The sequence below is a fragment of the Sus scrofa genome, chromosome 16 (assembly GCF_054392235.1).
Source record: "Sus scrofa isolate SSC_HxYL_T2T_F1_AM1 chromosome 16, Sscrofa_HxYL_maternal_Yorkshire_Landrace_v2.0, whole genome shotgun sequence".
In the NCBI taxonomy this organism is placed as follows: domain Eukaryota; kingdom Metazoa; phylum Chordata; class Mammalia; order Artiodactyla; family Suidae; genus Sus; species Sus scrofa.
The window spans coordinates 36544485-36560256 of NC_139398.1; the positions used below are offsets into that span (position 1 = coordinate 36544485).

The 15772-nt window shown below is 42.4% G+C and overlaps 2 protein-coding genes across 23 annotated transcripts in view; both read right to left on the reverse strand.

Moving 5' to 3' along the window:
• The window catches only part of C9 (complement C9), a 76631-nt gene extending 70715 nt beyond the window's left edge, over positions 1-5916 (reverse strand). Inside the window, exons 1-2 of the mRNA XM_085001452.1 lie at positions 4844-5916; positions 2567-2668 (exon numbers count right to left, since the gene is read on the reverse strand). The gene's annotated coding sequence lies outside the window, so the exon portion shown is untranslated. The remainder of the gene's footprint in view (positions 1-2566; positions 2669-4843) is intronic.
• DAB2 (DAB adaptor protein 2) overlaps positions 5281-15772 on the reverse strand; it is a 942412-nt gene continuing 931920 nt past the window's right edge. For 12 of the 22 annotated variants that reach the window (XM_085002140.1, XM_085002144.1, XM_085002139.1 and 9 more), the window contains 4 exons: positions 10311-10943; positions 9209-9318; positions 8578-8648; positions 5281-7024 (listed from right to left, as the gene is read on the reverse strand). In XM_085002140.1, coding sequence (XP_084858266.1) covers positions 8583-8648; positions 9209-9318; positions 10311-10943 — 809 coding nt within the window. In that variant the 3' untranslated portion in view covers positions 5281-7024; positions 8578-8582. The remainder of the gene's footprint in view (positions 7025-8577; positions 8649-9208; positions 9319-10310; positions 10944-15772) is intronic. The other 10 variants (XM_085002141.1, XM_085002158.1, XM_085002150.1 and 7 more) reach the window with 1 other exon arrangement.

Below are 15772 nucleotides of genomic sequence, written 5' to 3' on the forward strand. Positions count from 1 at the left end.
GTGTACTGCATTCATAACAAGTAGAAAATTCAAACTTGAAAGTGATACTTAATTCATCCTGAAAATGAGCTCTGGAAAGGCCAAAGGAAGATCAACTTGCCTAATGAAAAATGGATGAAAATATTTTCAGGAGGCTCCAGTTTTGTGATAGCATATTGGTTATAGGAAGCATAAGAGGGGAGAAGTCTGTGAAGAGAGTACAGTGTGGGTGAATGTAAGATATGCCAGCATGAAGGCAGTGGCACCAGTTTTTGGAGGCAGCGGAGTGGTTAAGTGGGTTAACCTGAGGTTAGATGCAAGGGCACTGGAGCCTGGGTTGGGATTCCACTTTGGCCACTTCTTGGCCCCGTGACGTTGGACAGGTACTCAAGTTCTTTGTGCCTCTTCTATAAAATGTCCATGGGAGTAGCAGTCCACCTCATAGATTGATTCAACATGAAATTTAAGCTGTTTATTGTTACTCTCTCAGGAGAGCGTCTGCTCTTGGCAAATGCTGGGTAGGTGATCTCTGGGGACCATCCCCGAATCCACTACTATTGTTTCCCAAATCTGGCAGTGTTGTGCTTACAATGAAGTAAAACAAAGAGCTGCAAAGCACTTGAGTAAGTAATTACTCAGGAGTGTCACAGTACCCTTTCAGCTGCAATGGCACATCCTCTTAGGTTGTATTAACATTAAAGCCTCCTGTGCTGTGACTTGTAGCTCCCTGCTCCCTTCCATTTTATTATTTGTGGTAACCCTTATGGGACTAATACACAGAGACTAGTCCTCGGCTTTCTTTAGCTTCTACCTTCTAGTCAAGGTGCCTCACTATTAGCTGTGCTGACTGTGCTTGATGTGTGTGCCTGAGGGTGCTATGCTATGTAGCCAAAGGCTGCCAATATCTGCACTTGGAGGTTGGTCAACCTGGGGTTAATATGTGACCCAGGCATGTGGGAAACACATTAGCTAACCCATCACCCGTTTCCAAGGTCCTCTTGCCAGGGCTGGCCTCACAGGCATGTCAAGTAACACAGGGTTTGGCATTCAGGGGGGCCCCAGGCTTGCCTTCATGCTCTGCTGTTGCCATCTTGAAATTCTGACTTTTATGTTTGGACTTTTGAAAGCACAGTTTGATGGGGAAGTGGATCATGTGCAGAAATATGCAGTGTGTGCCCCCCTTCCATGCCGCCCCACATGCACACAGTGTTTATGAAGCCCGATGAACATGGAATTCAGGTGGAACATGATGTGTGCGCATTTGGTGACTTGGAGAAAAAGCGAATATAAGCTAAGTGTGTTATGTCTGAGTAAGTAGGGGGTGAAGTGGGAGGTGGGAGACATTGACAACCCTGAGAGGTCACAATCTGAACCAGAATTTGTTTCAAACACACCCCCAAAAAAACCCTCACAAATGACCAAGAAACATTATCCTATCTTTTTTTTTTTTTTTTGTCTTTTTAGGGCCCAACTCATGGCATATGGAGGTTCCCAGGCCAGGGGTCTAATCAGAGCTGCAGCTGAGACCTCCACCACCACCATGTGACACAGGATCTGAGCCACATCTTCGAGCTACGCCATAGCTCATGGCAATACCAGATCTTTAACCCATTCAGCGAGGCTGGGGATTGAACCTGCATCCTCATGGACAACATGTCGGATTCTTCACCCTCTGAGCCACAACAGGAACTCCTAATTTTTCCTTACTTGGAACAACATTAAATGGCAAATAAAATATATTAGGAGAGAGATTTGAGAAGAAAGGAAATAGTTTTATATATTATTGCCCTCAAGAGCACTTTTTCCCTGTTTTTTGAACAATGGATTCCTCCATTTTTATTTTGCCCTGGAACCTACAAATGACCAGCCCTGCCTCTTCTAATTACCATTACTCTAGAAGTTGGTAAAGCCAAAAGCATGACTTCCCTGCCTCCCTTGCAACTTACAGTGGCCATGTGACCACATTCTGGCCATTAAGCCACAGCTGAAATCTGCTGGAAAGCCTTGGGGGAAACTGAAATGCCTGGTACCAGGAGCAGACCTTGAACGTCATGCCTTTCCCTTTCGGCCCTTCCTTGAATGGTAACATTGCATTTGGAACTATGCAGCCATCTTGTGACCATAAGCAAATCAAATTAAGAGACAGCCAAAAGCTACAAAAGTTGGAGTGAAAGCCAGGAGTCTGTGTCCTTGAGGGTCTTGCTGAGTTGCTGAGCCAACACCAGTAGTCAGCAATCTAGGCTTTCATGGGAAAAAACATAACCCCCTACTAAATTTAGCCACCACGAGCCTCCCCATTCCTGTTGTCCATTCACTACCAATGGTCATGTGGCCTATGAATGGTCTGCCTGTGTCCAAGGTCTTTTGTCAAAAGAAGAGAATTCCTCCTGCTTTTAGCCCTGCTGTTTCCACCATCAGGACTCTACACCAGTTTCACAGGCCAGTGACAGAGGTGAGAAGGCAAATGTCTTACCAGTCCTTCTATTCTCTTCCTCACCCCTCTCTGTTGGTTCCTGTCTCCCAACACTCCTCTTAGCTCCCCCCCAAACAAAAGGTTCTGTGATGATCAATCATTGTAAGTAGGTACCTGGTGGAGGCAGCCTCGGACACACTCCAGAAACATCCAAAACACAGCCTCAGCCCAGTAGGGTCACCCTCTAACTTTTGGAACAGCAGTCATTTTCCTTTCCTACAATTTGGGTAAAATAATAGTGATTGAAGTCAAGCAAATGAAAAAAAAAATTGACAGAAAACTCCATACTAACATAAAGAAAATTTAGTCATGAAAACTTTCAGAGGATTTTTTTCCCCCTCCTTGTATAGCCACTTCATCTGTGTCCCCCCAGAAGCCCAGTTTCTTTGCCACCGAGCAGTCCACACATCCCTGGAGATTGGCCCTCATAGGATTTCAGCACATAGCACAAAACTATTTAAGCACATAGTTTTAGAGAAGCAAGGGACAATGAAGGGGCTCAGTCCCTCATTAAGTGAGATGACCCATGGCTGAGCCTTGTCTGTCAGCACTGCTGTAATTAGGACATGTTAACAGGGCTGCTGCCACACAGCCTGTGTGTGTCCATGTGTGGCGTATCACCTTCGACCATGAGACTTACTTGTTTTTAACAGAAGGGAGTTCGTTAAAGCATAACATTTCCCAGCAAGAATTAGGTTTTTAATGATTGAGCAATCTCCTCCAACGGTTAAAATAGATTAAATATTCACCAGTGACTGTTGGAGAGCACCTGTCTTTCACCAGGAGACTTTGTAGTGAACCTGTTCCAGGAATATAGGTCAGAGTCCTCACTCCTCAGCTTACTGCAGGGTCAGCCAAACTCCTGAGTGAGCCACATCCTCTGTTTTTTTCCCCTCCTTGTGTTCCTCACAGGAAAGACACAGGATCTCACCACTCTGTCTGCGTCTGGAGATACCGCGGTTATCATTTGATGGGGAAGTCTGAAATCATTGACTGAGAAGCTCTCCCTACACAGCTGAATGAGACCTCAGCTTTGTCTCATTAGCCAGAAGGTGGTCACATGACCACAGTTAGGTACAAGGGAGGCTGGGGAAATCAAGCTTTTAGCTTTACCAACTTCTATAGAAAAGGTAGTTCAGGAGTTCCCGTCATGGCTCAGGGGTTAACGAATCTGACTAGGAACCATGAGGTTGCAGGTTCGATCCCTGGCCTTGCTCAGTGGGTTAAGATTGTGGCATTGCCGTGAGCTGTGGTGTAGGTCGCAGACATGGCGCAGATCCTGGGCTCTGGTGTAGGCCGGCGGCTACAGCTCTGATTAGACCCCTAGCCTGGGAACGTCCATATGCTGCAGGAGCAGCCCCAGAAAAGGCAAAAAGGCAAAAAAAAAAAAAGTATTTCAGATGTACAGTTTTGCAATAAAATACCACGGAAACCATTCACTGAGAGTTGAAGCAGATTGTAGCCATTTTAAAGCACTGGATGACATTCTCAGATGAGCTGGAATGGTAACAGATCCCACCTGGCAGAATTACAGTAGCAGCAGAATGAAGTTATGTTGGGAAAAATGGTAAAGCCCTTCACAAATGCAAACTTATCTTGAGGAAAGTAATACTTTCTCCCTTTGTCTTGCTTATATGTGAGGAATTGGGAGGCACGCTGGCTTAAAGTTCAGTGTTTAGCTTAGATCTATGAGACGCCTAAATGAAACCTTCTTCAGGGATAACAGGGTTACCCCAAGAGCTGAACTTGCAGCCCGCTGAACATCACTGCTACTAAAGACTCTGAAAAGGAGGTCTGTTTTCACTTTGCAGGGACACTTCAGTAAGCACCTCCTTCTGCTGGGTCAACAGAAGTTCCTACTGCACTTAAGTTAGTGTTATCCCCTTGCACACATGAGCAAGGGTTAATCTCTGGTAAGATCTTGCTTAAGCCACATGGAAATATCACTGAGGTTCAGTGGCTTAGATATACTGCAGAGCATCCAGATAAGCCAGATAACTTGTGCAACATGCTCTTAGCAGCAGCCTTCTCCAGCTCATCTGTGGCTTAGTGGAAGCTGCTTATGTGTGGAGACTGTTTCTCTGTATTCTATTCATTGTTGCCAGAAAGACACCAAATGTTTCAGTTAAGGGGAAAGGTAAGGCAATATTGCCAAACACCCCATAACAGTAAATGTCTATCAATGACACCTACCCCGCCAAGTTCATCTTATTCCTTAGAGAAGTCAAAGTTAATACCAAGACTTCTATGCTCAAGCAAGGTCGGCCTTAGGGTCATCTTCCCTGTGGCTCTAGGTCTTCTTGAAATGAATGAGAGCCTTGAACTTTTAAACAGGGGAGAGTGTTTAAGAGTGTCCTAGCGCTAAGGACATTTCATCGTTGCTCTACCCACCTCATTCAGAAGCTCTCCTGAGTCGTCTACGCCAGCATGGACCAGCTCACACAGTTGTGTTTCGATGAGGTTAGACAGGGCCGAAGAGAGAATAGGGTAGACAAAGGGTAAAAGGCAGGAATCAAGAATTCACTGATGAATTTTTATACTAGACATAATTGAGGTTGTTCTGGCATAGGTCTTATCCACTGGACTCCCATTAAACTTCTAGGGACGCAGTATGTATAGGTCTGAGAGAGGAAAACAGAGGCTTAAAAGACATCAGATAGTAATTTTCCTGTGGTTCTCTTTCACGGATTTCCACATTTTCATTTTTGTGCCAATCCAGAATGTATTACAACTAGCATTTGGTCACCTTATACTGGTATATTCTTATGCCTTGAGCCTATTACATCAGCTCAAGCAGAGGTCAAATAAACTGATGGTAACACATGAGATTCTGCATTCCAATTTATTGAAATGAGTAAATTTATAGCTTTCTTTGCATACAGAAAAGTGCACAAGAAAAGTATGTACAAAACAATTGTGTGGCTGGTCATCACTTTAAAACTTTTTCTACTTTCCAAAATTCAACTACCTAGAAATAACTGCCTCCAGTTTAGCACATTTAGGTATTTGGACATATAAAATATTTTTTCAAGTCTGTGTTGATAACGACTGAGTAGGAAGTCAGGTGGAAATTGATGCCATACACGATCAGCTATTACCAATAAACAGAAAACAACAGGACTTCAGCTTGGACTACTTGGGGCTAATCACAGGAGGTTCCAGAGGCCACCCTCTTGTTTAGAACCTGAGCAGTCACCCTCTTCTTCCATCTAAGGATAACATTGTATGTGGCTGATTAATATCCACAAGAACCTGAGCACTAGGGGTCAAGAGACAACATAAAAAGACCCGACATAAGACAAAACAAAACACAACTCATTACGGCAAGAACATACCCTTCAGAACTGTGCCAACAATAGGACTGAAAATGAACTGGGAAAGTTTCCAAGGTTATGAGGAGAAAAATATTGCAGACATTAGATTTTTGACGATAAAATCAAACACTTGTTTTACAGCATCCTACCCCCACCCCCATTTATCTTCCTACTAACTATGGCATCAAGAAAATTTTCCAGTTACTTGAGAAAGGTCTGGCATGACCCCAAATAAGCACCTAATATATTTGGCACTATCACATTTAACTCTGTGATGTGTTGCTCTTCGGAATACAGTCTTTCCTTCCTTGCTGAGTTGAGTTCAATTTTTCTTCAACATTAACTGCTGTTGAGGAACTTCAGCTCAAGAGGATGGCCTCCTATTCCACAGAGAGGATAAAGGTTGTGCCCACTTGCAAGTTATTGGGATTAGAGATTACTGAGAAGGTAGAGGCTTCAGATCTGTCAATCATTTGTCTTTGCTTTTGTTTTTTTCCCCCATAAAACCCCGTAGTTAGTGAAAGAGAGGTAATTTTATATGAACCTAGGAGCAAAAATGACCGAAAAGAGAATCGGAGGGAAAAGGAGGGGAGAGATGAGAAAGGGTTTTCCCTCATTTGCATCTCCAGCCAGCAAAAGGCTGGAGAAAGATAGATCTTGCCCCTGAGAAGAGAATAATCTTCAAAAACAAGCTATACCTTTAAAAAGGTTCTTAGGTGTGTCAGATTCCAAAGTCCCTAAGGAAAAACTGGACTTGCTTCCATTTTACTTTAAGAATTCTAAGTGATGGTTTGAAGCAAGATTTTAAAAAGGTGCCTTGTTCTGCTACAATCTTTAGGTTCTATGCTCTGAAACAGAACCCCCAAACACTTTGAATAATGAGGATTTTAAAATTTATTCAAAACAGTATGATCTGAGGGGTTGATGTGGTTGCGTTGCCCAACCAGAGGGTGCATGGCAAAGTGTTCTAGAAAGTTCTAGGGACACAATAGGCAAGGGTTCAAATAGGGAAACTACTTCATTTACATTTAAGCTAGAGAGTTTAGGTTCTTAATTTATTTAAAGCCATAGATTCAGCTTAGCTAAACAGAAAGCAGAAGGCATGCTACAAGTGGAAGAGACAGCAAGAAATAAGGCAACAGATAATATGTCAAAGCTAGAACAAGGGCAGAGGTCAGGACTTGTCTGCTTATTAGCTTTGTCCTTGACTACTAAGGCCAACCTTTTTGTTCCTCTGGATAGTCAGCAGGCCAAGTTCCTAGAGAAGTATGGAGAAGAAAAAAAACCCTGGTTAGAAGTTTTTGATTGAGGATCAAGGTACTCAATCATGTCGTTATTCAAAATGTCAGTATCTCCTGGGACTGATTCAAGAGGCTTTGATGAGATAACGGATTGTAGAACCTTAACGAACTGATTAACACAAGTGCTCAATAATGTTAGCTATTTTCTCCCCTGACAGTTCTCCTCCCCACCAACCCCCAATATAAATTTAGTAGCTTAACCAAAATTATCCTTCCTTCATGACCTAAAGAAGAAAGGGCCTCCAAAAAGAATTCTCATCAATTCAATTTAGTGCAAGTAATCCTCCTAGGCTTTTAGTGGAGTTTATTCCTTTCTATTGGTTCCTGTATGCCTCCCCTGGAGAAGAGGGAAGAATGTGTCTGCAAGACTTCCAGCCCTTCAATATATTCAATATATTCCACTGCTTGATTAACATCAGCCATCATCTGGATGTTTGTAAAAATGAAGCATTTTCTCAGCACTGAGGGGGATTCCTTTGGGCTGGGGTCCAGGAATTTGCCTTTGTGGTTACCTCACTCAGGTCTCTGAAATTGGTTTTATGGAAAAGCACTTTAAGAAACACTGTAATTACAGAAGTGGGGTGAGGTGCAAATAAACTCAAATCTCATTTTTGGTATCAGATTTCAGATATTCACCTCTTTAAAATGATTAAATTCTAGATGGATCAAGACATAGTTTAGCAGTCTCACTTGAATGGGGGCAAGACTGAAAAAAAAGTGGGTTTGGGTTCTTTTCATTCTTCTTGTTTGCCCCTTCCAGCTATACTCTACCTCCTGTAACATGCAGATAAACCTCTCCTCCACTAACTTCAATCTTTGAAGATTAGATAAAATTGTTTCCACTCACTGTTGAGAAAGACACACCCACTCCCCACCCCCTCCTGCCCCTTCCCAGGTCTCTACCTACAGTGGTTAAATAACTCACCAAGGACAAAACCCACTAGCGGACTCATCTGAACTTAGACTGCTCTTGAAGGAGATATGGGCAGCTGTCACTTCTTTTGGATTTAATACCACCACACTGTGGCAAACTAATTTTGAGGCCCCTCACAAAGAAATACACATAGATTTGAGAGGCAGATGTGTTGTGATCATTATCTGTTTGGCAGACCTGGTTGGTGGCTTCAGAAGGTCTTCAGATTTTGAAGCTTCTATAGAGAACCAAGTGATTACTAGGAAGCTTTGCAATCACTTCAATACGAAGGTCAAACATCCAGAAGGCTGTTATGTGTTATACTGAGTTTTACTTCTCTATAGAAGTGAAATATCAAAAACACAGGATGATAGAAATCCATATGCATATGAGTAAACCACTGATTTTTATATGTATAAGAATCCTATTCATAAATGCCCAGCCTAGTCATTAGTGAATTAAATATAGATTTCCATGTCTTTTACTTTTACATTACAGAGATTTAACTTCTTCCCAGATCTAAAATTAAAATTTCACCCTTACCCTCTGTGACACCCTTCCCCACCAAACCTAAGCTTAATAGGATCATCTACTTACAGGAGTTAGGCAAAAGGATTTCCAAACGGGTCCCTATATACATCGGAAGATGTGGGTTGAGGAGAAGCCATCTACGGAGATAAAAGCATCTTGTCAATAACTATAATTGCAATAAAAAAACACCTAAAATTTTGACTTCTCAAATTCCTTTAAATATCATTTAGGTCATAGACGAATCAGATGGTATAAGTGTCTATGAAGATTTGTGTTTGCCTGCTTGTGACTGGTGATGCATATTTGTTATTTACATCAAAACCAAGATTTAGAATTATGTTTGCCTTCTCCCAAATATAAAATACTATTTTTATGAGCTAAATAGTCATGGGTGGAAAATTAGGAACTTAAATATCTGAAAGATTTTTAAAGATAGTATCTCGGCTCAATTTTTTTTTTTTTTAAGTGAGATAAAAGGACTTTTTATATGAGGTTTGTTTCTCCAGTTCAGGAGAGTAGTTCCTGCAAAAATAATCTTTCCCCAGTTTGAGCTGATGTTTACACTGTGCTGGTTCTCAATGGTAAATCATATTCAAATGTCCTTTACAGACAAAGAGACAAGCAGGGTTAGTTCAAGGGGCAGTAACTCTATGTGGCATGTACTTGGGAACAATGGCTCCTAGCAGGCGATACTTACAGAGGCTTGTGATGAACGGAAAGGATCTTTAGAGAAGGGGTTCTCAAATGCAGTGTCAGCGGATTTGGTAACTGGCAGGGCACCTTGTCTGGGAGCTGGCTTTGGCAGTTCTAGAAGGTGAAAAAGCAGTCAGTAGACAAGTTTTCCCCAAATACGTACACAAGTCCTCCAGTCAGGCTTATCTTGGAAATCGAGTTCCATACTTTTGAAACTGACATCTGTGGAACAAAAATCACTACCACATCCTGGGACTCTGGGTGATTATTACAGGCAAATTCATCCCTTCTTGGAAGAGGAAGCCATGCACATTCATTTGAAGTGGCAGAGCTTCAGAATTACCTCACTTAAAAGCACCTACACGGCAAAGCTTCATTAAGCCTTGAGGCCAATTCAGAAAAAAAGGCTCCGAGAGATTAACTCACTCTGAAGACTAGTCAGCTAATACAGTATAGCTAGCATTCAAATGCTGGTTGCATGTCAAAGCCCTTTCTTTCTTCTACACTTTTTAAGCTTTCCTTGTTAGATGAGTAGTATAGTCCATACATACCTACTCATGAAAATCAGTCCTTTTCACACAGCCCTCCAGGTGTCACAACCCATTGAATTACAGTAGCTCTTGGCAGCCTTTTAAAAAACCGTCACAAGAGTTTGTATCTACTAAGTCCAAACTAGTAGATGCAAACTATTGCATTTGGAGTGGATAAGCAATGAGGTCCTGCTGTACACCACAGGGAACTATATCCAATTGCTTGTGATGGAACATGATGGAAGATAATATGAGATAAAGAGTGTATATATATATATATATCTGGATCACTTTGCTGTACAGCAGAAACTGAGAGAACATTGTTAATCAACTACAATAAAATTTTTTTTAAAAAAGAATTGTCACAAGATGGCAGCATTGGGCCAGCCCCTAGAAACAGCTAAGGTAAACAGTTAACTCGATAAGGTTGTCTCCATGATGCCTGATAAACAACAACAAAAAAAGCAAGAGTAAGGCTCCTGGTGGGTTGGAAGAGGGTTCTTCTGAGGGACTCTGCGGGCCCACATGACAGTGAAAGACTTGTTGATCCAGCTGACAGAGAAGTAGGGAGCTTACCATTGATCTTTCTCAACAGCTGATTAGCGTCAAAGTCATCATGGTCTGCATTCTCCTGAGGAATGCCAACTTTGTTGTTGAAATAACTGGAGAAGGCACTTGAAGTCCCAGAGGAATTCTGTTCTCCCTTCCTGGCTGGCACCGTAGGTGGCTGCCGCAGCTGGAGGTCCTTAAACATTTCTTTCACTTCTTTGACTTCTTTGTCCCCAAGTGGGTCCAAGGCAACGAAGGCATCGCTGGAGATGTCCTTTGGAGGGCCAGTTCTGGGAGGTGGTTGGGGTGGAGAGGCCAGGAGAGAGGACAGCATGGGAGAGGGCTGGGCTGACACAGCAGGAGCTGGAAAAACATTGCTCTGAAAAGGATTTCCCAGAGGGCTGGTTGATGACCAAGTATTAGGTGCTACAGATGCCGGTGGGCCCCACACTACAGGAGCTGGAGGGGACGTTGAGGCTGCAAAGGATGAAGGTTGGTTCCAACCTGGAACCGTTGGGCTTGTGGTATAGACAATGGGCTGACTGAATCCTGAAGGCTGACCAGCCATCATAGCACCCGTGACCATTGAAGTGGACTGACTGAAGACTAAAGACGCTGGGTTCCATGGTCCTGCCTGAGCAGGGATAACTGGCACACCACCTAAAGGAAGGAAGTGGAAGAAAGGACTTACCGGGAGACCAGCGTGAAGTGCACTCTTGAGTTTCAGAAAGCACAGCTCTCCTGAGAGCATTTATAGAGCGCATTTACTTGCCAAACCTTTATTAAGACTTGAGGCTGACATGGATTTTATCAGATGACATGGCCCTAAAGATTATTTAAGCTGTGGTGAGCATTTAAATGCTGCTTGCATTTTGAAGCCCTTTCTTTCTACCACACCTTTCACTTTCCTTATTAGATGGGTAATACAATCCATAAGTACGTAGTCATAAAAAAATGAGCCCTTCTCCTAAGTACATTGGTATAACTCAAACAGGCAGAACAGAGCCTGTCAATAGCATGAACCTATATGTTGAGTAAATACATTTACACATATAAACTGTGCTGATTAGGAAGTAGTTAATTAAGATAACCCATTGGATACTCTTGAGTCATTGATTTAATTTTTTCATTTGGCAACTGGCTCATGTCCAGAGTCTTATGGAAACCAGCTATCAGGCATGTGTCTAAGGCTTTAACACACTTGCATCCCAAAGAAACCATTTCAAAGTTTCCTTGCTTTTAAATGCTGCCAAGGTTGACACAGTTACATAAAAGGATGATAAAATTTGGTTGATGCCAAGACAGTTTTAGACTTTTATATTTAAAAATGGAGGAAAGGCTGGTTATCCTGGGAGAGCTGTTTCAAATAAAAGTGCTTCCTGCCATGTGTCACTCACAAAACTTTGCCAGAAGTTAGAAGAGATTATTTAAAAGAGGAAGAGAAGAAGAGGAGATAAAGTGAAGCAAGAAATCCTCTTGCAATGTAACTACCTGGCTGTGTCCAGGCATCTGCTCTTTATGGGGGAACAGATCTAGCACCTGCATCCTTGCCATGTTGATTCATAATTAGTTAAATCACTAAAATCCAGGTCTCTCCAATGTTAGCCCCATCTTCTTCTTCTTCTTTTTTAAACATGCTCTATATTCATTTATTTATTTATAATTAATTAATAAATTATTTTGGCCATGCCCCAGGCATGCAGAAGTCCCCTGGGCCAGGGATTAAACCCACACCATAGCAGTGACCCAGGCCACAGCAGTGACAATGCTGGATCCTTAACCACTAGGCCACCAAGAGACTCCAGCCCCTGTCTTCTTGAGAAGCTCATTCCCCACATCTTTTTCTAACACATAGGACATTTTCTCTTCTGCCTCCTCCCATGTATATTAATGACCCATTAAACCATCACCACTAACAGAAAACCTAAATTCAGCCTCATACCTATTCACAAATGATGCTCTGCTCTCAAAACCTATCTGCTTTGAGCTTTGGAGCAAAACATTCTTTTCTTTTTTTTTTCCTTTGCTAAGTTTTATTGAAGTATAGCTGATTGGAGCAGAGCATTCTTTATGTAGGAAAGTTTTCTAACCAATGTAGGAAAAGGCCTTAAAACTCTGGTTAGGAATGTTTTTGTTTCCAGAGTGAGAAATATTTTGAAAATGGTGTTCAGGAACTGATGAAACAAGACATTCTATCTTGAATTTTTCTTAGGATTGGAGACAGGGTGTTACTTGATTCAACTCTGTCATCATGAACACTAGCTATCTGGCCATGAACACAGGTGTGCTCACAGAGAGTGGTGTGGATCAGAAAGAGGCATCTTGCTAAACTAACATGCTTATTTTTGAGGAAAGGCAACTAGATAAAAGAATACTAATTGTTAAAATTGGGAAGGTCACAGTCTGTGATATCTAGAGATAAAACTCAGGCATACCACCTCCAAATCTAGCGCCCTATCCTCCTGTTCTGTATCCTTTGCATCAAGGAACAGAACTCTATTTTTTATTGGAATGTTAATTCAAAAAGTTATTATACATATTCGGAAATTAGACCTCATTTACACTCAAGAATATACATACAGGCAGACCTCAAAGATATCGCGTGGTTGGTCCCAAACCACTGCCGTAAAGGGAATATGGCAATAAAGTGAGTCACAAATTTTTTTGGCTTTCCAATGAATATAAAAGTTATTTTTACACTATATGGTAGTCTATTAAATGTGTACTAGCGTTTTGTCTAAAAAAACCCAATGTACACAGAGTTTCTGTTGTGGCGTAGCAGAAACAAATCCGACTAGGAACCATGAGGTTTCGGGTTCGATCCCTGGCCTCACCCAGTGGGTTCAGGATCTGACATTGCTATGAGCTGTGGTGTAGGCTCAGATCCGGCATTGCTGTGGCTCTGGCATAGGCTGGTGGCTACAGCTCCAATTAGACCCTAGCCTGGGAACCTCCATATGCCGTGGGCGCAGCCCTTAAAGACAAAAAAAAAAAAAAAAAAAAAAAAAAAAACCCAACAATAACAGAATCCCTCCCAAAAAACAAATAAAAAAACAAAAAACAATCTACATACCTTAATTTAAAAACACTTTATTGTTAAAAAATGCTAACCATCATCTGAGCCTTCAGTAAGTCATAACCTTTTTGCAACAGTAACATCACAGATCATCAGTCACAGATCAATATAAGAATAATTAAAAAGTTTGAAATATTGCAGGAATTGGCAAACTGTGACAGGGAGACATGAGGTGAGCAAATGCTATTGGAAAAATGGTGCTGATAGACTTGCTCGAGGGCTGCCACAAACCTTCAATTGTAAAAAACTATCTCCAAAGCACAATAGAATGAAGTGCATGGAATAAAACGAGGTATGCCTGTATTTCTTTCACAACCAATCAAGGGAAAAATTCTCTTCGATTCTATAATAAAGGCTTCTAGAAGTGGGTTGAGTTTGAACGAAGTTACGGCTAGCATTTAAAAACACATTATTTAAACTTTATTAACTGAAGCCAGAGTCATTCACTAATGATTCACATCAATTAACTGTGCAAACTGGGTAGAGTTTTGTCATCTTTCGTGGTGGATGACTTGTCTTCCCTTAGGAAAATGTGTGGCTTTAGTCATAGATGGCATTAATGGGAATGGCAGTAAAAGAGAAAAATATATTGCCAGGAATGAAACAGTGTATACTTCGTGTATACTCCCGGTGTATACTTAGGGCAGCCTTCCTTCACATCTATCAGATTCCATGCACTGGGTTTTCAAGATCCTCAAGGCCCCACTGTAGAAAGTAGAGGCAGAAGGTAAGGAAAAAGAAAGTGTGGGTACGAAAAGTTACTTTTAGTATCTCCTGATACTAGATTAAAACACAGGGCAGCCAGTCAAAGCCAAAGGCCCAGCTTTCTACCATGCCCTTTCCCCACCCCCAGTTCTCCAAGGAGACAGTCGCCCAGCTGGGCCAGACCTACAACCTTCCATGGCTTGGCTGAGGATCCCTGCTAGTGGACAGGGGCTATACTGTAGGGCTCAGTCTGAGTCCTATGTCCAAACCTGGAAGACTCATCAGTATTCTGCAGTTGTCTACCCCAAGGCCTCCACAGGGGCACCTCGCCAGAAAGCTTCACTTCGTCTGAATAAATTAACAGTTATAGGTCCAGCTGTATTTTCAGTCTGACTTGTTAAATATTGGCTATAAAAATTCTTCAGAGCATTGATATCAGACTACAAAGCTCTGTGAAGTGATCTAGTGGCAGGCACTGCAGGCAGACTCTCTGCCCTTCTGCAGGGAAAGCACCATGCAGATCACTCAGGGGTACAGGAAAAAGAGATACAGAAAGGGGCAGACCCCAAGGATAGGAAGGGCTCAGGGAGAGTCTCCTGGTGGTGCAGATGCAAGTATAGACCTGAAACGAGTTGGCTTCTCACCCCCGAAGGGATTTCAGCCGCTCAGCAGTTGGGAAACTACCCCTCTCTTGCCACCATCCTCCAGATAGGATTGAACAGATTTAATGTGACAGAACCAAAATATTTTCCTTTGCAGGAAAACAGCAGGAACAAAGAGCCCTGATGATCGACTCTGCAGGAGGCAGAGAAAACCAAGATCCCTGGTCAAATTTTATAAAACAGGAACCCAGAGTCCCTCTTCATCTATAGCCACTCTCAACCCCCTCCCAAGGCGGAGTCCATTTGGAGCTTGTAGAGATGCCAAGAAGTGGAAAAACAAAGAGAACCCCCAGCAGGACGGCAACGACTATTGTTGAGGATTCTGAAGACTGTACCGTGGAGGCTGCGGGCAAAGAGGGGCAGGACCAGCCCTCAGCCTAGTGGCCTTTCCCCAGTGTCCTGCCACAGAGTGGCTTACATGAGCTAATGACACATCTTTGAATGACGGCAGTAGCACTTTGTAGGTATCTGATAAAATTCCATCTCTTCCCTTGTTTCCGTGTTCTTTTCAACTTCAAGTTTCTATACTTATCTTTTTACTCCAGCAACAGACTCAACTGGCCAAAATATTAGCAAGGAGTTGCTAAGGCTCCAGTAGAGAGACTGATCAGGATATCTTTTCAGTTTCACACCCACCACATGCCTAGGAATAGAGCTGGGCTCAGAACCCCGGGACTTTCGTTCAGACTTACGCTTGCTTCAGGTTTAACTTGGGGTAAATATCCTTTCCAAGAGGGCTAGTCGTTTCATAGGGGCTAGAGCTTCCATTTAGTAATGGCAAATTACATGGAAGACATGCATGTAGCTACTTTTTCAAATCGAGACAATGGCCAAGGCTCTCTCAGCCTTAGTGAAGCTGGTCTGAGTTCCAGAATCCTTACAACTGTCTTCAGTAAGCCAGGAGCAGTTGGTTCAGGTGAGGGGAATACTGAAAATGGACTTCTTCTCACATGCCAACTCAAGGAGCCAAATTCCAGTTAACAAGTGGAGAGTACCAAATGGGGGTGGTTACAGAGGTAAAAGCTCCCCAGGATGCTCAAATCATA